The sequence below is a fragment of the Camelus ferus genome, chromosome X, assembly GCF_009834535.1.
Source record: "Camelus ferus isolate YT-003-E chromosome X, BCGSAC_Cfer_1.0, whole genome shotgun sequence".
Taxonomy (NCBI): domain Eukaryota; kingdom Metazoa; phylum Chordata; class Mammalia; order Artiodactyla; family Camelidae; genus Camelus; species Camelus ferus.
This window is the reverse complement of record NC_045732.1, coordinates 22,547,885-22,570,905: the sequence shown is the minus strand read 5'-3', so window position 1 is coordinate 22,570,905 and position 23,021 is coordinate 22,547,885. Positions and strand designations below refer to the sequence as shown.

General features: G+C 39.6%; 1 protein-coding gene across 3 annotated transcripts in view; it reads left to right on the top strand.

The window, feature by feature from the left end:
* Positions 1–23,021, top strand: part of PDK3 (pyruvate dehydrogenase kinase 3) — a 69,258-nt gene that overhangs the window by 18,964 nt on the left and 27,273 nt on the right. For all 3 annotated transcript variants that reach the window (XM_032475573.1, XM_032475574.1, XM_006194362.3), the window contains 5 exons: positions 1,241–1,382; positions 5,009–5,080; positions 8,843–9,027; positions 10,752–10,841; positions 21,659–21,736. In XM_032475573.1, the coding sequence (XP_032331464.1) occupies positions 1,241–1,382; positions 5,009–5,080; positions 8,843–9,027; positions 10,752–10,841; positions 21,659–21,736 (567 nt within the window). The remainder of the gene's footprint in view (positions 1–1,240; positions 1,383–5,008; positions 5,081–8,842; positions 9,028–10,751; positions 10,842–21,658; positions 21,737–23,021) is intronic.

The window sequence follows — 23,021 nt, the reverse complement described above, 5'->3', positions numbered from 1 at the left end:
CATCACATGTGGAGGAAAGAGGAGAGTTTGGAGGAGAAAATCATTCGATGAGCCCCGCTTCCCTCTCTCAGGGTCCAGCCCCAAGGTTGCCCATTTTCAAACAGCCTGAAGGGAACGTGGGGCATCGGGAAGGCCTGTCCGAGTGTGAGGGAGGTGGGACGGACCCATAAGTATCACAGAGGACAGAAGGACTATGTTCATTGAACACTTGCTCTGTGGCAGGCTCCACATCTGTGGTCACATTTAGTCATTTAAAAAATGGAAGTTTCATCTCCATTTTACAGATTAAGGCAGCTGAGACTCAGGGGTTGAGAAGTTCGCCAAGGGTTTCCCATCCCCAAAATGGAGAAGTTGAGGCTGAAGCACATTTCTGTCCCCAAAGCTCATGTCTTTTCTGTCACATCTTCCATTCCCCAACCATCACTAGGTTTGCAGCAGGGCTGGGGTTGAGGGCAGGAACAGTCAGGAACTGCTCTGGTCACATGGCAGCTGGGGAAAGGGCTCGGGGTTCCTCTTTCAGGTGCCTGGATACCTTTACTCTCACCGGCCCTAGTTATGTAAGTGTTATTCACAGCCAGCTCAGGTCACTCAACAGAAGACTCCTTGACCTCTGTCTGCATAGCCACCACTGTGCCTTACCCTCTTAGACGTGCTCTAGGACATCACTCCATTTCCGAGGGCACCTGTTGGCTGGTTTCTCTGGCACCTCCCGAGTCCTGTGTCTTGGTCAGAGCTGGGGTCTGTGGCTGCTTCCTAGAGGGGCAGAGCTATGGTCCTGGAAGAAACACACTGGAAGAAAATCTTAGGACACAGTCGGCCCACAGTAGGTGAATACTTGTGAAACATCTGTTGCCTTCTGGAAACCCCCATGAACAGGAGTGGGTTTCCATGTTCTCCTACTTTTGTACTTGGCAGTTTCCCCACAGTGTTTGTTTGAAAACAAATTCAGATTATATTTCAGGTTACTTTTATACCAAGCCGCTGGTTAACACTAGGGACGTATTTGTGCTAAGGGAAAAAAAACCTGCTTTGAAGGTTGCCTCTTGGAGTAAATGTTCTTTTTCGGTTCTAATTAAGTTAGTTCCTTAAACTTGCCATGTCAGAGGCTAAAAATTTAATTAGAGACTGCCAGATTACTTACTTTTCTCTTCCCAACCAGTCAGTGGGCTACCATGAGTTCACTTTACTGTTCCAGCTTGTTAGATTATAAAACCATGGACTATTTTTCGTCTCTTAATAGGGAGAGATAATGCGTGTGAAAAAACTTCGTATATGTTCCTACGGAAGGAGCTTCCTGTGCGACTGGCTAACACAATGAGAGAGGTTAATCTTCTGCCAGATAATTTGCTTAACCGCCCTGCGGTGGGATTGGTTCAGAGTTGGTAAGTAAATAATGTGGCTTCACATGGGTCTCCCCATAGTGCTCTGAACATTTGGCACTGGGACCATCCTCCCTAAAAGTACACATACTGCTTGTGTGAGAATGAGTCATTCAGGATAGCTGGGTTTCCCAGGCAATTAAAAGTTTTGTTTTGTTTTTTTTTAACCGACAATGTATAATTGTCCTAAGGAAAATACTTCTAAACTAAACTAGACATTTTCTTGACTTTGCACATTTTTTCTGGTTATAAATCTGATTTTTATTGAAAAAAAGGAAAGTACAGAAAGATGTAAAGGAATAGCACCATAGTGGCCCATGTGAGCAGGTCTACGATCCTTTGGGTAGGGGGATGTTGCTGCTTTGGCCCAGTCTCCACCGTGCTCCTTCTGTTTTCCTTTCAAAGAAGTTTCTTGACGACAATACTTATTTTAGGACAAAATCAGTCATATAAAGGGGAACCTCCTGTATGAAAAATACCAGCTACCTGGTGTGCTGCTGCCCCATGAAAAGTCTGAAAAATCATAACAGGGTTTAAGTAACTTCATTCAGGTGTAGTTGTGATGTGTAAAGCGTGTGCTGTCTAATTGAGGAAGTTGAATTTGTGACTGAACTACCCACTCGGTAAGCAGAGCGTGATGGGGGCGTGGTGGGGTGGAAGAGCAGGTGGTATATTTTTAGAAAAGGATTTGCATAGATTTGAGAGACACTTGCACTACTCCACTATATCATACAAACAAAGAAGTCATCCCCATGTTGAAAGCTGGAGGGGTTCAGGAAGCCAGATGCAAACAGTGCTCTCAAGCCAGTGCAGAGGAAGTGCCGTGGGAGCACAGGGGAGGGGGGCGTGCAAGCTGTGGTTTGCACTGCCCCTTGGTAGGGGGGGTGGTTGGAACTGACAGGGACAGGGAGAGCAGTTTAGGGGACGGGAATGATGTGGATAGATGTGGGGAGAATAAAACTATTCATTAGTTTGCGTTTAGAGGGTTCACGGAGGCTGGGCTACTGAAAGAGAATGGACATTCACCAGTCATTCCTCAGTAATATTTGTTATAAGAAATTGTTAAGGAAAAGAAAAAGAAATTCTTAAGGTTGAGAATGAATCATCTGAGAAACACTCTGTTGGGTGGTCTTAGCAATGACAGCGTCCAGTCCCTGTCCCAGACAAGCAGCAGCTCCTCACTGTGGCAGGCAAAGGGACCCCGGAAGCCAAGACCCCTCAGAGAGGTGGTGACCGTGGCTTCCATCTCAGAGTCAGTTGGATTTTACCCTAAGTTCATAGCTTGTTTCAGGGGGCAGCAAGTACTTATTTACCTGAGACTTCTTTATTGCTCCAAGACCATGATTAGAGATTTTCCAGCAGAACGTATGTAAGCAGTCTCAGGGGCCAGCTACTATACTGGGGATTCTAGGTAGGCTAAATGACTGTCAAGTCCCCTGGTCCTGGCGGCGGGGACAGTCAAACATTTACAGTTATCACTTATGTAAAATGCACTTCAGGGGCTTCAAAGTGAATTGCTGGTAAAGTACAGACTCAAATGATTGAGTCAACTCTTTTTTTTTTTTTTTAAGTCTTCCTACCCTTCCCCTTCCATAGCCATTCTAAACACATGCATGTTATTTCTTCCTTTTTTAAACACTGAATTTTGAAATAATTTTCTATTTAACAGAAGGGTTTGCAAGACTAGCAAGAGTTTCCAAATACCTTCGCCCAGATTCACTAATTGTTAACATTTGGCAATATTTGTTTTATCATCTGCATCCATATTCTCTCTCTCTATATCTTTGTATGGTACACTATACCTATATATATGGTACACCACACATATATCTATATATATAAGATACATTATTTTTTTCTAAACCATTGGATTAATGGTAGGCACCATGCCCCTTTATGCCTGAATGTGTGTCTCCTTAGAACAACTCTTAGAAAATCACAGTATGATTGTCACATTTGGGAAATTTAACATTGATATAGTACTGTTGTCTAATGTATAGAACTTGCTCTCATTTCATTAATTGTCCTAATAGTGCTTTTCTTTTTAAGCAACCCCCCAACCCCCGACTTAGGAATCCAGTTCAGGGATCATGCATTATGTTTACTTGTCATTTCCTTTTCCTCTTGAAAGCGGATCTTAAGTATAATGGCTGAGAAGTGCACCTTGGTCAGAGTGCGATCTCTAGCTTTCTTGACTTTCAGGCCAGGAAGCTCAGCATAACCTTTGATTCCTCTCCATTTATAACTTTGCTCTGTAAATGAACTATCCCCTTCCAGAAGGATGGGATGCCTGCCTGAGGTTCTGCTGACATGTGTCAGGGCAGAGGGCATCACTGTGCATGGCTGACTGTGACCTCTCAGGGTGGTTTGACCTAATGATCCTCACAATGTCTAATCCACAGCTTTATATGCTCAGAAACTTTAAAAAATATACCCAGAGATGAACATACTTTAGTATCATGTGTTGTCACAAAGTTCAGGGGAGGCTGATAAATATAACGTCATTCCTGTTTATGTATTTATAAGCTTAACAGTCATTTTTAGAGTGTCCTCATCCTCTATCCAAAGCGGGATGGTAAGATTAGTAGTAATTAATTTTTAGAAATAATAAGAATAAGGGGTACTTCTTTCAGGACATGTTAAGACCCAAAGCAGAGCTCGCACACCTCTAAGTAATTGGAATCTCTGAGTCGCCACAAGACCCAGCAGGTTCTGTCTGGGTGTAGCTGCTCCTGTCATGTGCTCCTCTGAGTCCCATTTTTCTTCTGTTCTCAAGACCTTTATGTTGGTCACATTATTTCTTACACTGACCCTGAATGAGCTACGTCGGTATTCTTAATCCAGAAGCTGTTTCTGAGGCCCTAAGAGGCATTCTTTCTCTTTCATTACATGTTGATGAAATTCAGTAAACTCTGAGAAGGAACCTTCTTTATTTCTAGTTCTAAATTCTTAGCATTCACTTTAGGGCCACACACGTGCTTCTTAAAAATTTATATGCCCCCTTTTTGGTAATCATACTATAGACTTGGTGCATCAGTTAGGATATGTTTGTTAGCAATCAGCAGAAAACCTGGCTTAAGCAATAAATTGTAACTAGGACAAGCTTTTGCTGTTGGTTTGATTCAGAGATTCACGAGATTATCAAGGCCCCACTTTCCATGGGTTTGGCTTCATTTTCAGGCTGGATGTTCTGGGTGCCAAAATAGCTGCAGCAGTTCCAGGCTTTACATCCACACACCCCACTGTATAAAAGCAGAGCAAGTTGATTTCTCTCCCAAAGACCACCAGCAAGTCTACTCTCTTACTTTACTGGCCTGAATTGAGGCAGTGTTGTCCATTCCTGAGCCACATCCCTGTGTTCAGAGGAATACGATGCAGTGACAGGCTTAGAGCAGGACTGTTGGGCTATTAGGAACTAGTGACAAGAAAAATAGGATTACCTAGGGAAAAAAACCAGGCCTCCCAGGAGTTTTGCATGGTATCAGCTTCCCCTGAAGAACTTGGGCAACATGAGGGTGGAAGGGATTGGATGGATACCTGAGTGGAGACTAAAGGTGCTCTTAAGGAAGAGAGAAAGTAGGAGGGAGGAATGTTGGGTAGGCAACTAACACAATAACTCTTTTTTTCAGGTACATGCAGAGTTTTCTTGAACTTCTAGAATATGAAAATAAGAGCCCTGAGGATCCCCAGGTCTTGGATAAGTAAGTATGATACCAAACTTAGCTGAAAGTCAAAACAGCTAGGTTAAAAAATGTCTTGGTAAATGGAACTCACGCCATTCAGAACCAGGAAGTATAATTTAGACGAAAGCATTAGGTTCCTTAATGAGTAACAACTCAACATTGCAGTTTTTTTAAAATTTGAGTTAAGGATTTAACATAGTGCCAAGGTAACGATGACACTTCAGGTTATGATTTGTGATCTAATTCTTAATACTCCTGTTCCTGGTGAACTGGTGCAAGGGAACTCACTATCAATATCGCAGTGACTGTTCCACCTAGTGGTGGTTTTAAGAATGCACTGGCCTCTACGTATACAGGAATTTATCTGCTTAGTCCTTTACAAGTTGTTTTTCAATTTTCAATGCGATATTACATTTGAGCTCAGATAAACTGTAATGCTTTTATTTTGGAACAGAATCAAAGGGGGTGCTATTAATATAACAGTTATTCTGAATTCCTTGGCTGCAGTCAGGCACGAAGACGGCTAAATTCTCATGCTGATGGAAGATATTTCTGGTTTTTCATTTTCACTTAACTGGAAAACACTGACCCTAGCTCGGAGTGTGATTTCTTCTCCCCAAGAGAAATTAAGTAGCCTCTTCACATTACTTTCCTCCTCTTTCATGTGCACATCAGCGAATGCTTTGGGCAGGCCTGTTGTGCAGAAGAATTTCTTCCCAAGTAGAAGCCTGGCTCACATAATTGTGACACCAAACACCTTACCTGAAAGTGTTCCAAAAAAAAGAACTAAGAAATACCACATTATGTAAGCGACCTGAGCTCAAGACATTTAACCTGGCTCTCTCAATTCACAGATAAGGAAACTGAGGTCCAGGATGTGAAGTGACTTCCCCGATATTGTAACAGTAGTTAAGAGCAGAGCTGGATCTGGAAATCATGTCTCCTCTCCCTGAGCACATTGTCGTTTACAGTGCACCATGCTGCCAGACCTCTGGTTTGAGTCACAACTTGAGTTGTAAATTAAAATACAAAGAGGGGAATAAGTGCTAGTCTGTTATACACTTTGCTAGGTGTTTTGTTAATGGAGCTACAAAATGCGGCAGGGGAGGCACTGGACTAGAGTCCCAGCTATAGTGTTTTCCTTGTTAGAAGCCCCTCCTGTCATTTAAGGTTATCAGAGTTAATGAATCGAATCTCCAAAGCCATTAGCTAGTGACAGTTTGTTTGGCTGACATCCTCAAAATTAGGACTGGCCTCTCTAGCTTCAAATTAGGGGATATCGATTTGTGGAAGTCTCTGATATTAAATTTCTGTGGTGTGTTTCCCGGAGTCCTGTCTTGGTTTCTGGAACGGGTTATCAGTCAGATGCGACTTATGGACATGAGCCTGCTTCGAAAACTGCCAAGTGCTGGATCCAGGGTGTACACGATGGTGTTGATAATAGCTCTTGCTCAGTGAGTTTCAGTAGCTCACCCAGGCTCAGGAAGCTAGTTAGGCTACTTGGGGTTTTAGAAGCCTGGTGCTCGTGGGGAAGGAAGGAGCGAGGGGTTCTACTCATAGTAGCAGCCTTTTCTGTTCAGTGAGAGGTTTTAGAGTCACATGCAGGAAAGTCATTTAAGTAAAGTGAAAGCAGCTTAGAGGACGAGGAAGTTTATCGTAATGATAAAGTTTTAAAGAGCCCCAGAAGATCGGGGAAGTATTCTGAGAATTGAGCCACTGAGGCAAGTCTCCTCCCTTCACATAGAACTTGAGGCACTTCTCATCTATAATAAATTGTTTCACTTTAGTGATATTTAATCTGCAAATACGTTGGGAAGAGCATTATGTGAAGGGCAAATGGTCTGTTAGAAAATTTCTTGTGAAAAATTATGACCTTCTAATTACCCAGTTGATGTCTTCATCTTTGCTGTCTTTGTACATATGTATTTGTTACAGAAATATTTAATCATTGAGAAAAATAAGGCTATTCCAATAAGTCAAGTCACTCCAAATTTCCATTACCAGGGGACAACCACTGTTAACGTTTTCCTTCCATCCATACTTTCAGCTAGCCGTACATATTTTTATATGTGGAGAATATATGATAGATCATTATTAGTAGTTTCATAATGGTCCATCTGCAGACAAGTCGTGATTTGACCTCCTTTGGGTTTTAGAATAGTTTGTAGTTTTCTTGCTACTATAAACAGTGCTCTGAAGAACAGCCCTTAAATACAGCTGTTGGCCTTGTCCAGATATTTTCCTGGAATCAGTTCTTGGGAGTGGAGTGAGTTTCTCTGGGCTTTGATACATGCTGCTAAATTGCCCCTAGAAATGCATCAGTTACGCTCCCATGCTCTAGCTGACACTGGTTGTTCCTTGCCAGTCTCATAAGTGGAGGATAGTGTTGAGTTGTTTAAATTTGCTTTTCTTTTATTATTTTCAAGGGGGCGTTTGTATCTCCTCTGGAAAGTTTTCCGCTGATACCAAGCCTCTTGCCTAGTTTTCTGTTAGGGTGGTCATCTTTTCCTTTACTATGGAAGTAACTCTTACGAATATATTTTCCCCAGTTTTCACTTCATTTTTTTAGTTTATAATGTGTGTCCCTGTAAAATTGCTAAAATCTTACATAATCCTATCATTTGGTTCTTCATGGTTTCTGCCTTTGGTTTTTTTTTTTTATCAAAGTATGCTCGGTTTACAATGTGTTAATTTTGCTGTACGGCATTCTGATTCAGTTATACATACATATAGATATCCCTTTTCATATTCTTTTTCATTTTAGGCTTTTACGAGGTATTGACTATATAGTTTCCTGTGCTGTACAGTAGGACCTTGTTGTTTACCTAATTTATATATAGTAGTGTGTATCTGCAAGTCCCAAACTGCCTTTGGTATTAAGCGTAGGGCAGCCTTCCTTACTCCAAGGTTATATATTTACTCACCTGAATTTCTTTTTTCTTTTCTATGATTTTACCCTTGTACATTTAAATCTTTTGACCCATTTTGAGGCATAAGGCTTAAAATTGGAGTGTGACTTAAATTGTTAGCCAGCTGTCCCAACCAATTTGTTTCCCTACTGACTTACATTGTTACTTTATCAATATGCTAAATTTTTACACACACATACTTAGTCACCCTGGGGCCTGGTTCCAGGCTTTTTATTTGGTTGCATTAACTTGTCTTTCTGTTCTTAGTTACCATTCTCAATATATTTTTCCCTCTGTACCTTTACAGTGATGTACTGGAAAACTTGAATAGGTTTGTCTTAATCACCTTTGTTCTATATACATTTCATCACTGTATTTTACTTTTGTGAGGAATTTATTTCAATATTTTACTCTTAAAAGTTTTGACATTATTTATTTATTCATGGAAGCTATTTCTCTGAGACTCCATAATAAATCCTTAAAGATTTTTGGGATTATCTTCCTGTTGTCAGAAAAAATATTAATATGTTCTGCAATTATGTATTCTGTAAACATTTATAGAGTCTGTATTAAATGTAATCACTTATCCAAAAGGTCAATGGATTCCTTAAAAGGTATTCGAGCATGTTTTTCTTTACTAGAACCTTCCACTTTTTGTATCTCTGAAGGAAGAGTTGCTATAGGAAGTTTCAAGCAAAAACTTGGGTAATACTGTGGCTTCTCATAAGTACTTACTTATAGCCTATAATGATAATGATGTCTCTGCCTATAAAAATACCAGTAGGTAAATAGTCCTGAAACAGAGCTAGGAAGTTTATGCATTAGCCCATGAGATAGAGACTGACCATTTTTTTGTTTCCTTTCCACACAGCTTTCTACAAGTTCTGATTAAAGTCAGAAATAGACACAATGATGTGGTTCCTACAATGGCACAAGGAGTGATTGAATACAAGGAGAAGTTTGGGTTTGATCCGTTCATTAGCAGTAACATCCAGTATTTTCTGGATCGGTTTTATACCAACCGCATCTCTTTCCGCATGCTTATTAACCAGCATAGTAAGTTGGGTTTTCCTGGTCCAGTTTTGAAAAGATAACCAGAGTGATTTCTCCCAAATGTTTTCCTGTTACTTCACTTTTAATTTACTGACATGAATTTTTGTCTGTAGAAATTTCATTTCTAGTTCTGTTTTTCCCAGGTGAGCTCTATCTATTAATCAGCTAATCATTAGAATTCTTCGTTGAAAGAAACCCTTGAAAGGCTTTTTAGATGCTCATATTAGAGACGGGACCACTGCCTGCCTTTTAAGCCTCTGCCATTATGTTCCTGATGGGGACGAGGGAATGGCATTAGTGGCAGCCTGGTGTTCATCTCTGAATACGTTGAATGTCTCTGAGAGTCCTTTCTAGTCTTTATCCGGAATGGTACATGTTTTCCTTTTTGGTTTTAAAAACATTGATACTAAGAATATTGAATTGTTATGTTGCCAATATGAGCAACTGATCTTTTATTTCACAGTGATTAGTGAAATCAGATTAATCAGGCTTGTCAAACCCTAATCCTGTGTTGAGACTTTTAGTCCACTCTCTGGGCTGATAAGCAGATAAGAAAAAATAACTACGGTTCTCTCCACAAAAACTTTTTGACTCATCTTCAGTGTGTCTCTTTGTCTGATTTAATAATTTTTATGAAAAAGCATCCAAGTGTCTAGAGTCTAATTCATCATCTTTGCCAAGTCAGAAAATGGACAGAGCATCTTTATTTTACTAATTTGGTTTATTTGGATAAACAAATGTTATGCAGCTATTAAATGTGGGTGTGTTCTAAATGTGTGTCTTTTAAAAATATAAATGTATGGCAATTTACAGTTATAGGAATAAAAAAAGAGCCCAAATACTATTTAACTAAACTACTTAGATAACTACAATTTCTTTTTGACCTAAATTTGTGTGTCTACATAAAGGTGTGCATGTTTTTAGATCATTGATTAAGCTTACCCACCTCTCGTGTTTCTTCCACATAATCATTTGGCGCTTTACATTTTGTCCTAATGCCCACGTTTGTTCTGTCATAATTAAAATCTCCCCTACTTTATTTAAGCATTCTTCTTTTGTGGCATCTAAGTTATTCCCATTTTTTTAAATTTAAAAATGGGTACACATATAAACATTTGAATAGGCACACATATAAACTTTTTTCTTTGGGGGCTCCTTTTGGCTTTTTTTCAGAAGTAAAATTTTACAAACCTTGCATATGATGAAAAAAGTTGAATGTACTTTTTAAAATGCTCACACAAATTTTGTTCATGTGTAGTACAGTGAAAAACCATCTCCACGTTGGAGGCATCTGCAGTGTTCGCAGTGAACACCCTTGGCAAGCCTAACTGTGCAGACTGCATTTTCTAAATATTTAGAGAATATTGGAACAAATGTCTGGAATCGTGCTGAGAAAGTGGGTAAACTTGGCTTAAGGATGAAAGGAAGTTTTTTTTCCATCCAAGCCACGTTGGGTCGAGGAGAGCGTGTTGGCTACCTGGCCCGTGTCACTGCTTTAGGACCTGCTTCCTGCACCTGGCAGGTCTCATGGGCACGTGCTTCCTCCTTCCTTGTCCGATAGTTGGTCACCCACCAGCTGGTTCTATTGCTTTAAGACACTGGGGATGCTAAAATGGTTTTCACAAAGAAGAGAATCTTTCCAAAACTTACCAGCCCCATGTTTCTCTCCTTGACCATCCTAGCCTACTGTTTTTTAATCCTCTCCCTTTTCTCTTGTGTTCCTTTAGCGCTTCTGTTTGGTGGTGACACTAACCCTGCGCATCCTAAACATATTGGAAGTATTGATCCCACCTGCAATGTGGCTGATGTTGTGAAAGGTAAGGAGGCCAATGAAACGTCAGCGATTGTAGTTCAAATGGGATTGTGGTTTCATTGAGGCAGCTTGGCTCTAAAGTTATATCGTGGAACTGTTTGCTGATTGGTCAGGCCACTCTGGGCCCAAGTCACTTGATCCAAATATGTTCAGGAAAAGATGCATAATTAGTAATGTACAAAAAGGGAGTGTCTACTTCATTAACTAGGGTTTTTCTTGTAGTTCTCTCTGAGCAGTAAACATTTGTTAGCCTAAGTAAGATTCTAAGTTTCAATGGCCACCACTGTCTGAAAATTTCAGAGAATGCAACCCTTTGTTATAAAATTCAGCTGAATAGGGGAAGGATACAGCTCAGTGGTAGAGCAGCTGCTTAGTGCATGAGGTCCTGGACTCAATCTCTAAGTACCTCGATTAAAAAATAAATAAACATATAAATTTAATTAATTAAATGTAATTTACCCCCCCAAAATCCATCAGTGTAAAATTCAGCTGAATTCGCATGTTTGTACGATGTATACATCTTTCTGACATGCACTCCAGGTTTTAGAATCTCTGTAGCAATTGGGCTTCCTGGGTTCACTGGACATGGATCTGGACACTGTTCCAGTAGCCTCAGGGTAGAACAGAGCCCTGGAGCCATATGTCCCTAGTACCCAGGCACTTGGAGTTTGAACAGAAGTTTCCTCATTGTTCGTTTAAGAGAAATGCTAGCTCCAGAAAGCCTTCCTGGTTGTAAGTGATCCACCAGGTTCCTGGACTGCTTCAGTTTTCTGCAGTATTATGGTGACTCTCTGCAGCTTCAGGACCCCAAGCTGTCCCCTTGCCTAGACAGTATCTCCTACCATGGCCCTCCTCTCCGTCCTTGAAACACACACCTTACCAGTTTTCAGGACCACAGGTCTCCCGATCTTCTTCAAGGATCTTTGTGGCTCTTACCTTTTCTGAACTGTGTAGCTAAGTGAATAGGAGGCAAAAGAGGGCCTTGTTTCCTTGGTAAAGCTCTCAAGCCTTCCTCAAGCAGAGTGATCTTTGCTGTTGGAGTTTAGGGGGCCAAGGGCAGGGGCCCAGCGTGTGCAGCCTCCCCAGTGGGGAAACAGACCAGATCTTCAGCCACTCAGGCTAAGGAAAATGTGTGCTATTTGGTTAACCTGGGCATCCCCCTGTGGTCTTAGCTCAGCCGAGGATTGTCAGGATTCCCCGGCCTCTGCTTAGGTAGAAAACATTGACTCAAGTTATTTCAGTTATAAGTGAATAGGCTCAGCCCCAGCTCCCTAAGAACCCTGGTGGTTTCTCTCTCATAAGATAACCCTGTGGTTGATCATGACCTCTGCAGGCCCCCAGTGGGGAAGGGAAGCAGGATCGGTCTTATCATAGCTCATATGTTCATTTGGCCCTCGCCCAATGGCTTTTGTGATTCCAAAAACCTGGTTCAGATAGTTGACTGCCCTTAGAAAAAAAGGCACAAATTCACAAAGCAAAAGTGCATTGCAATATATTGCATGTGTGCCTTTTCTCTTCAACTGCAAGCAATTTGATGTCAGGGTTTGTGTCTTACACTTGTTTTGTGACTTGCATAGAACTTAGTATATGCTTGTGTAGATGGTCAATAAATATTCCTTGGCTTGATAAGTATTCTACCTTTTGATAATTTACTTTTTTAAAAAGCTTTATTAAGATACAAGTCACATACCGTGCAGTTCACCCATTTAAAGTGTACAATTCCATGGTTTCTAGTATATTCACAGAGTTTTGCAACCATTACCAAGATCCAATTTTAGTACATTCTCATCACCCCAAAAGGAAAACGTCATACTCATTAGTAGTCACTCCCCACTACCCCTCTCCCCAGCCCACAGCAACCACTAATCTGCTTTCTGTCTTTATAGATATTCCTAGTCTGGAGATTTCATATAAATGAAATCATACAGTACATGGTCTTTTGTGATTGGTTTCTTTCACTTAGCATAATATTTTCAAGGGTCATCCATGTTGTAGCACAAATCAGTAGTTCATTTCTTTTGATGGCCGAATAATATTCCATTGCATGGATAGATCACTTTTTGTTTATTTATTCATCAGCTGATGGACATATAGGTTAGCTCAGTGATCTCGGACATGTTACATAAACTCTTTGGGCCTCAGTTTCCTCGTCAGTAAAATGGTGCTCTTGGAAATTCACCTATATCATAATGTTAAGTGAGTTAATATATGTAGAGCTCTGGAAGCAGCGCCAGCACCCAGTAAGGGCTGTAGGTGGACAAGTCCATGAACAGTAGTCCTTGGGCATCACATGAGTCATTTGGCTTCTCATTTATACCATTGATTACATAATATGTTGGTACCTTTGCTTTTGTTTCTGGCATCAATTATAAAATATTTAAAAATATCGTTTATCGGGAGGGTACAGCTCAAGTGGTAGAGTGCATGCTTAGCATGCATGCGGTTCTGGGTTCAATCCCCAGTACCTTCTCTAAAAATAAACCTAATTACCTCCTCCTCAAAGATAAAATAATTAAATAGTACAGTAATAAATAAAATATTTTTTAAAACATCATTTAGGACATTTTTGAGACACTTGAATATTTGACATTCAAGAAATATTGTTCATTTTTTTAGGTGTAATATTGATATTGTGGTTATGTTCTTTTAAAGGCATCTTAGCTTCAAGTGAGGTATTTTGAAATACTACACGTGATATGAAATGGCATGTGGGTTTTGCTTCAGAGTTATCCAGAGGGAGGGCAGTGAAAAAGATTGGGCGTGTTGAGAACTGTTGAGGCTGGGGAGGTGTGCACAAGAATTCTTACACTGTGCTGTGTGCTTCCGTCTCCGCCCGCCATTCTGCAGAATAAAGTTGTAAAAACATAGTCCTTTTTATCATCTCACTGTTTCTTCACCAAAAATGTCTTTCCCTAAGTTTTAGAGAGATTTTAACCCTGAGTCAGTACCACCAGATAAGTAATGGGGATTGGCAGGCAGTTGTCAGTGCTCCTGGAGAGCAGAGGGGTGAAGCAGCACGATAGCGAGTCAGATGATGAGGGGAACCGGCCGCAGCCCAACTCTGCAGGTGAGCAGAATTCGTCGTTTGCAGCACTGACTGTCAGGACTGCTCTTACTAACCTTACTACATCCTGCCTCGTCTTGGTGTTATTCCTACTTCTGTGGGTCTCTCTACCTGGGGTGTAAATTCCTAAAGGGCTGAAATTACTCCCATCCACGCTTGCATCACTCCTCTCAGGGACAGAAGTTCTGAACCAGACACTAGCTGAAGATAATGTGCAAAGCAGTTGGATCAACATTAGAAAGAAAGAAACTACAAGTTTATGCCTGCAGTTTATGCCAACCTCATGGCCTCCTGCTCTCTTTGGTCTTTGTAGTCACGGTTTTGACACTGGGCCAGATCCCCCTGTCCACTCCCTCTTCCTGTGCTCACTCGCAGCTGTATCTTCAGGCTCTCTCCTGCCCCTGTGAGACCGCTATTTACTGTGAACCAAGTTGACTCCATCCTCTCATTTCATCATTTCTACAGCTTGTCTGGCACAGCCTGGATCCCTGGCGAAGCCATACCCAGTGAAAATCACTCACTGTGCCCCTCTGCCACTCGGAATGTCACTTCCCCCAACACACACACGGTGCGCACACTCCTACCCCCACACTCATGGGGCAAGGAGGAAGGACCACCATGCTCCTCGTTCTCCACTGTTTCTTTCAGACCATCTTTTTCACTTCTCAACAGCCTCTTCCCTTAAGTAAAACAATTGTGGAGGGCGGTTTTAGATTCTGGAAGTTCATCAACACATAAAGCAACTTCCACACCATCGACTTTTCTGCCACCTTCATTCCCTTCACAAATCATGGATCCTGCCCACAGCACACTGAGGACACTTGGCTTGCACATACTTTCTTGAATGCTCTGGTGCTTCTTCCACTTACTAAGGGTCACTCATTTGTCCTCAAACTGTTGGTATAAGTTATCCCACAGGTATATGTATAAATATACATAATTTATACATATATGTTATATAAACTGAAGAAATAGGAGTACAAAAAGGAGACTTACTTCCATAAAAATCAAGTTTGAATGCTTTGGAAAGACTTGATAGAAGTCTCTTAAAAATGTAATGAAATGACTGTGAACAAGACAACTATTAAGTGACAGGACAGCACTGAGTAAACCTCTTAAAAGGAATCTGCACTCAGATGGCTTGACAAGTGTTTTTAAATTTATTACCTTAAAGAAATAGGAATTGGAATTCACAGATGTATATGGTATTGTTTATCTAGGAAATACGACCTAGAACCCCAGGCCAATCCAAAGAAGAGGCTTTGGCCTTATTTGAAGATTGCTAGGGGAATAAATTGTATATTTAAAAGTGTATTTTAAGTTAATGTTACAAGTGTAGTCATATTTTATGGTTTCCCATTATCCAACTTTTTTGTCAATCATCCAATTCCTATTTCCGGTTTGGTCAGTTAAAAGTACTCATGCCATATTATCAAAGTAATCAAAAGTGCTTATTGAAGAAAATTTAGAAAATGTGGGAAAAGAGAGACGAGAATAAAAATCACTTGTTTTCATAACCCAGTGACATAACATTGTTTTACACATTTGAATTCATACCAACTTTACAGGTTGGTATGTGACTGTGAGTAACGTGAGTCTCTTTGTATGAAATCCATAGTGATTTGTCTATTTCCCCATCTCCAACACTAATGCCCATCATGCACCCCTTCCTGGCTGATCTGCTGTACTCCTCATCTCTATATTCAGTGGTTTTCCCGGCCAGGTGTAGATAACCTTTATTCCTCACTGGGGTATTGGTCTTAAATCGGTTACCTTTCCTACCATGGCAAAATTAGCTCAGCAGCCTAACAGGAAACCCAAAGGGCTCTTTCCTCCCTGTGGACTAAAGCAAATTTTAATAGTCAACTTTCTGTTTCATTCCCTGTGGACCCACTCTCAATTCTTGGAGTGTCTGGATACCCAAGCAGAAGCTCTTTGGGGCTCAAAATAAGACTGAGAAAGAACAAACGAGGCAGAGAACACCAGCAATCAGAAGGCTTGGAAATTCTTCCATGTCTTCTATCAAATGCTAGAGTCTCCATCCCCAAATGCCCCAGGGGCAACAGAGAGTCCCAAAGGGCCCAGGCATCACCAGCTCTTCTTCCGGATACTCCCGAGTGCTGTCAAGGAAAGGAAGAGACGCATGTCAGCTTCCTTCAACTCTTAGTGACGTCTTACTGCTCCCTTCCTTTTAAAGTAGTTGGTTATTTTCCACTGGTTTTTCACCTTCTCCTTGTACCTTCTGAGATTTCTCAGTTAATCTTCTCACTTGGCGCCTCTGTCTCTAGTATTTTTCCCCTTCCTTTTGTTTGAGGAAGCTTGATGTAGAGGGAGGAGGGGTTCTGAGTCGTAATGACAGCTCTGCTGTTGGTTTTCTCAGCTGTGCAAATCCTGCATGGCTTAAGCATAGTCAGATGTCCAGCCCGTGCCTGCCGGTGCATGCACACATGTGTGTTTTCCAGCCTTGGAAAGCCTCAATGAACTAACAGTGATTCCATACTTAGATCTCTTGAGACAGACTCCAGGGAACTTTTATGTAGAAGGGTAGGGACAATATTTTTATTTTTGACTAGACAGTTGTATAAATGTGTAAAAGTGGGGTGCATCCTGCATCATGTTAATTGAATGTGTGGAACACTGAAGCATGCCTCCTGGCTGCTTATTTAGCACATTAATATCTACCTTTACACATCTGCAAATTACAGCCTCGTGGTAGTGAGTGCTAGAATTAGTGTTGTAGAGCAGCTCTTATTATCCTCTGAGAAGTGCCTTCTGGCGTGACCCCTTTCCCTCCTTTCTTTGTAAGAAACCAGGAAATCAAATGGAAAATCCTGTGGTAAGATCATTTTGAAGGTACAAACTTAAATACTTGGTACAGAAGTCAGCTCTCACAGCGATGTTAGCTTACCTCTGTTGTTCCTAAATGCTATTATTGTTTAGTGTGATAGCATACGGGCGGTATCCTGAGAGCGTGTCATTATTCTGGTTCAGAAATAATGTCTTGTGCTCTCACTTTGGGCTCTTCAGGTCACAAGTAACAGAGACCTGTTCTCACTGGCTTGAAAGACAGATTTATTAAAAGAACCTGGTAGATCCCAGGGTAATCCAAGGGCAGGAAGCACTTTTGAGTCGGGCTATAGAAATTGGAACTGGGAAACAGAAGCAAGGAGTTTTTTCTGTGTGTGTCTTTAAGTGGGTTCGTCAAGCCTCCCTCTTGTCTGTAGACTGGCAGACTTTTGAGGCAGCTTGTTTAGGACAATGACGGGCACTCCAGGCCTTCTAGATCGTGATAATTTTCAATGTATCCTTTTGCCTTCTGCCCTGCCTGAGTGTCTCGATCCTGAATTCTCAAAAGATGAATTTAATTGGCTTTTTTGCCCACGACCACAGGTTTTAGGATTCCGGTCAGCCTGTAGGTTGGTTGCCGTTGCAGTAGATGTTCTGCCTCACTTTTCCAGTTGGCTGTGCTTTGGGGCGGGTAGGAGAGGGTCTAGTGGTAAGAAAGCCCCTGGGCTTCCCACTCAGAATGCGTTTTGGGTAGAAGGATGATGAGAGACTGACCTTATTAGAATTGCATTGTAATTTAAAAGCGTTTTCAAGAAGCAGCTTATCTGTGACTTCCTAACGCTTTGCGGTCGTTTACATTTACCATGCTGGGGCAGTGCTTCTTAAACTTGAGCTTGATGGTTTTCTGTATCCTGTTAGACCCAAGTTAGGGACTGTGGCATCTTCATGTTTGTTTTTTCAGCACTCAGTCAAACTCATCCTTGTCCAGCCTCTTATAACATACATATAAGCAAATAACGGCCTGTATTTGTGATAGAGGCTAATATTTGATAGCAGAGGCCTGTGGTGAATTTTGAATAGGAAGATCCTCTAAGAAAAACAGCTCATAAAAATAACATCCATATGCTATTAAATTTTCCTGTGTGCTTTTCCTTAAAACTGATTCCTGGCTATGGTGGATCTCTGGGGCTGGTTGCTATGTGAACCTTCACTCTACTCTTTATGGCTTGGCCTTTTTTAGTTTTAGTCTTGTGTGTTTACCATTTGGATATTCTAACCTGGGGGAGTAAAGATACGCTACACCCACAGTTTTATTAGTTACTTTATCATCAATACCTTATTTCCCTTGAAAACAGGTTAAAATCACTTGTGTTCAGTGGCAGTAACAATCATTTCCTAATATTTCCTTTTAAAGATTAGTGGTAAATAGTGGCACCAATATATTGCAGATAAAAGTAATTTGATAAATTATCGTGTTTTAAAATTTTGGTTTCTGTTTAAAAACTAGAAGAGTCTTATTTAGAAAGCTTATTATTAGTAGGACTTACATTTTACTCTAGATATAAAAGAGATGAATTTTTAAGCCAGTGTTGAAGTTTGGTTGTCATGTTGATGATTTTGAAAAGCTTTTTCATTTTTATGTTCCTTTACTTAAATAGAACTGTCCTATTTGAATAGGTATGTGCTCTCATACACTCCAGGACCCCATGATCATTCATGTCCTGGGAGCAACAGTGACAGAATTAGTGTGTCCCAGACTTGACTTTCTAGGCCAGTGGTTACCCAATCTACTTTCTCTCTCTCTCTTTTTTTTTTTTAACTTGGCAATGAATTCTACACACACACAGTTTTGGGAACCACTCTAGGCCACTAGTTCCCAGTCTGACCGAAGAGAACATCTCTTATTGGTATAGTTGATTGAACCTGGAGAATTTTCTCCAGGGCAGGATTGTTCCATTTAACAGATGCTTACTAGATGTGTATTGTGTCCAAGGCGTTATTATGTGCCATGGGAACTTATTAAAATGCATATGAATATAGATTTAACCATTACTGCCCCCAAAATACTTTTGGCTGGCTTAAGTCTCATTGTCTTGTCTTGAGTTTTTCAAGGATCATAATGCAATTTCTTTTTCTTTTTTTTAGTGGAGGCAGTGGGCATTAAACCCAGGACCTCGTGCATTCTATGTATACGATCTACCACTGAGCTATACCCTCCCCCCATAATGAAGTTCTTAATGACAGCATTGAATCACTATAATTTGTAGTAATGCCTAAAAAATTCTTAGTCACATGTGGTTTAGGAACTATGCTGGGGCTTTTAGTTTCAAGTTGGCTGTGTCTATCTGGACTCTACCTAATCTTCCACATGTTACATTTGTGTCATACTTTTTCTTAATAATGCTGTCATAATCTCATACTATTGGGCAAGCTGATGCCATGAGGAACTAGCCCATTTCAGGGGGTTGGGTTCTTTTCCTGTTTTATAGTGAATGGAAGAGCAGTTTAAACATCTTTAAAGGTGTTGCATATTTGTAGAAGTTGTTTTGTGGAGGTGCGTTGGCGTTGTATATGGATAATGAAGCATCGTCTTTAGATGTCAGTGTTTGTTGGTTTGAGTGTTGGAAGTTGACCGGCTTTGTGCTGTCGTGTCACTAGGTGGAGATGTAGCATTGTTTGGTGGTGTAGCCACAGCAGAGAGTGAGTCTTGATTTCTTTTCTTCTTATAAAAGTACTTAAGAGATATTTGGTGAGTTTTATTATACCCTAGGAAAAAACTTGTGAATTTCATATAAATCTGAGTTTTGATTGTCTTTGTTAGGGTTTAAATTCAGTCCTACTTTAATGTCTATTTTCACACTGATCAACTCCTTTAAAATTTTTTTCTCCTCTTGCTAACATTTCCATTGCCTATCCCTCATTATTTCATCTGACATAATCTGATGTCTCTAACAGTGGTTCTTTATAGTGGTTTAATTCTAAAAGTTTAATAAAATAAGAATATTTACTCTGAGGTCAAATATTATATAAAATTTCAATTTGGTAGCAGTAGGAACCACAGCTTATAGTCTGAACATATCCTAATCTTATCTTTGTATCATTTCAGGTTGACATTGTCAAATTGTAATATATTTAAATTCTATATGGCTTATTTTCCCCCCTTTTTTTCTTTCCTTCCTCCTCTCTTTCTCTTACTTTTTTTTAAGGTTGATAATGTCAAATTTTAACATACTTAAATTCCATCAGGGTTATTTTTTCCCCCCTTCCTTCCTTCCTTCCTTCCCATCTCTTACCTCTTGAATCTTAAATTCAAGTATTGATGTGGGGAATCTGGAAGGAGTACTAGCCTGTCTCCAGAGAGCTGGTATCCAGTTGAGGACATTGCAAATGTGACCACGAAGCATTTTAAACTAATTTGAATGTCTGAGCTTTAGAAATTGTAAAGGTGGAAATGAAAAAAACGTCTTGCTTTGGAAGACAGTCTGGCTGTTCTTCAAACGTTTAAACATACAGCTACCATATGATCAAGCAATTTTCTCTCCTAGGTATATACCCGAAAGAAATGAAAACGTATCTTCACACACACACACAAAAGCGTGGGAGTGAATGTTCATAGCAATGTGAATAAACATATGAATGTTCATTTGTAATAGCCAAAAAGTGGAAACAATCCAAATGTCCATCAACGGATACATGAATAAACAAAATGTGATGTATTTGTACAATGCAATATTAACTCAGCAATAAAAAGGAATGAAGTATTGATGCATGCTATAACATAAGTGACCCTCGAAAGCACGCTAAGTAAAAGAAACAGACATAAAAGGCCACATATCGTATGATTCCATTTATATGAAATGTCCAGAATAGCAAAATTATAAACACAGAGCAAATCGGTGCTTGCCTCCAGCTGGACGAGAAGTAATGACTGTTAATGGTTATGGAGTTTCTTTTTGAAGGTGATGAAAATGTAAACTTAATTTTGGTGATGAATGCACCACTCTGCTAATACACTAAAAATCATTGAATTGTACGTGCATTTTAAATGGATGACTTGTATAAGAATTATATCTCAATAAAGCTATTTTTAAAAGTAAATTATCAAAAGGTTTAAGATGTATCAAACCAAGGAGTATTTATTGACCATCTAACAGGCATAGAATGAGTTCTCTGTGAGTTACCAAACAAGTGTAAGCCACAAACCCTGACCTCAGATTGCTTGCAACTCAAGAGACAAGGCACACACGCAGTAAAAAATAAAGCACTTAGCTTTCTAAATTTGCTCCCCATCCTTTGGATGTAACTTCCTGAATTCTGTTTTCTATCTGCCTCTGTAGTGGCCTTGGTCTTACCCTTTGTCGGTTTTTTCCCTTGCAAAAGCAAACTGTTGCTCCTCAGACTTTGGTAAATAACAGCCCCAACCCGTTCCCTTTAACTAACCTAAAGGAGATTTCTAAACAAGAGTAATGTCTCCAGTAACATATTGTGTGGCTCCTGGAAACTCATTTATTCAGCCAATACTTGTTGCTGTTTCATTTATAAGTAATTGGCAGATCTTAAGACTGTCAGCATTATTATTTTTGAAATTACAACAAATACCTTTTTAGTAGTTTAGTCAGGTTGCATGCTATTCAGAAGTATAGTCTTGAGTTTATAGATATTCATGAAAAATGCCTTTCAGGAAAGATTTGAAAGTTAAACAAAGACATGTTTAGTATAGAGCTGGCTGTATCATTATTAGTGCAGCATTTTGATATTGTTGTGGTCATTAAAACTAAAGAAAGAGATTTTGGTTCAGTTAGGGTAATTCTTTTATAGGTGAAAAAGGCTATTTTTTAAGGCAGTAGTTGATTAATTCTCAGTCTGTCAGGTTACAAGTTGTCCTTGTTTGTTTATTCTGTTAAATCTCTCTCCCTCTCTCTGAGTCCATGCTATCAGTGCACCAGCTAAACTCTTTCCTCTCTTTGCAGATGCGTATGAAACTGCCAAGATGCTGTGTGAACAGTATTACCTGGTTGCTCCAGAGCTGGAAGTTGAAGAATTCAATGGTAAACGAAAAATAATTTTAACCTTAAATACAAAGAAGCTGGCTAAAAAACTGATTATACCTGAGCTATATTTCAGTGAGATGTTCAAATTATGCTGCTTTTTCATCTTTTGTGTCTTTTTGAAACCTTTTCTTTATCTTTGGTCAATGAATTTTTGTACAGGACTGTGTTATTAGAACTCCCAAGTTCTTGAAACAAAAGTGATCAAGGTAGAAGCTGGTCAAAGATAGAAATAAGCAGTTCTCAAAATAACTAGTGCAGTCAGTAAACACATGGAAAAGTGTTAAGCTTTGCTAATCAAAGTACAAAGGAAAGCACAGAGAAATGCCATGTTTGTCTTTCAAAATGGCAATGATTAAAAAAACATTTTAATGCTTTGAATTGGTCCCCAGAAAAAATGTTCTCTCACCAACACGTATACATTTCTGGTGTAAGTTTAAATTGGTAGAGCCTTTCTAAAAACAAAAGGCTAACAATATTCTTTCTCAAAAAATTATAAGAAAATAGAGATGTGCACAGATGCACATAAGAATGACAATCACAGTGGTTTTCTTATAGAGAAAAATAAGAAAACAATCCAAGCTTTCCATAGTAGACAATTATTTAAATAAACTGTGGTACACCTATAAGGTAGAATACTACGCAGCCATTCAAAGTAATGCTTTAAGGAATATTTAATGTATGGGAAAAGTTGAATTTTTTTTTTTAAACACAGGCCATAACATTTTGTAATAGTGCAAGTTCATTGGAAAATATATTGAAAGGTTTATCCCACCAAAATACAAACAACAGCTCTCTGGATAGTGGGGTTTTAGCTGATTTTTATGTTAATAGTATGAAACTATTATTTACATGTTACTTTTTTTATTCATAAGCTACGAAAGAGACATGCTTCTTGTAAAACTACAAACATAAATGCAGAGTAAAAGGGAACGTCCCCACTACTCTCTCCCGTACAGAGTTTTGGTTTTTACATAATTGGGGTTGAAACCATTTGTGTTCTTTTACTTGTGTATTTCACTTCACCTTAAAGATCTTTGCATGTATTATTGTCATTTAGAGATTATTTATTTAATAATTTCCCATTGAGTGGACATTTAGGATTTCTTTTTTTTAATTCTTATTTTTTATTGAAATGTAGTCAATTTACAATGTTAGTTTCAGGTGTACAACAAAGTGATTCAGTTATACATATACATACATATATATTTTTAGATTCTTTTCCATTACAGCTCGTTACAAGAAATTGAATATAGTTCCCTGTGCTATACAGTAGGTTCTTGTT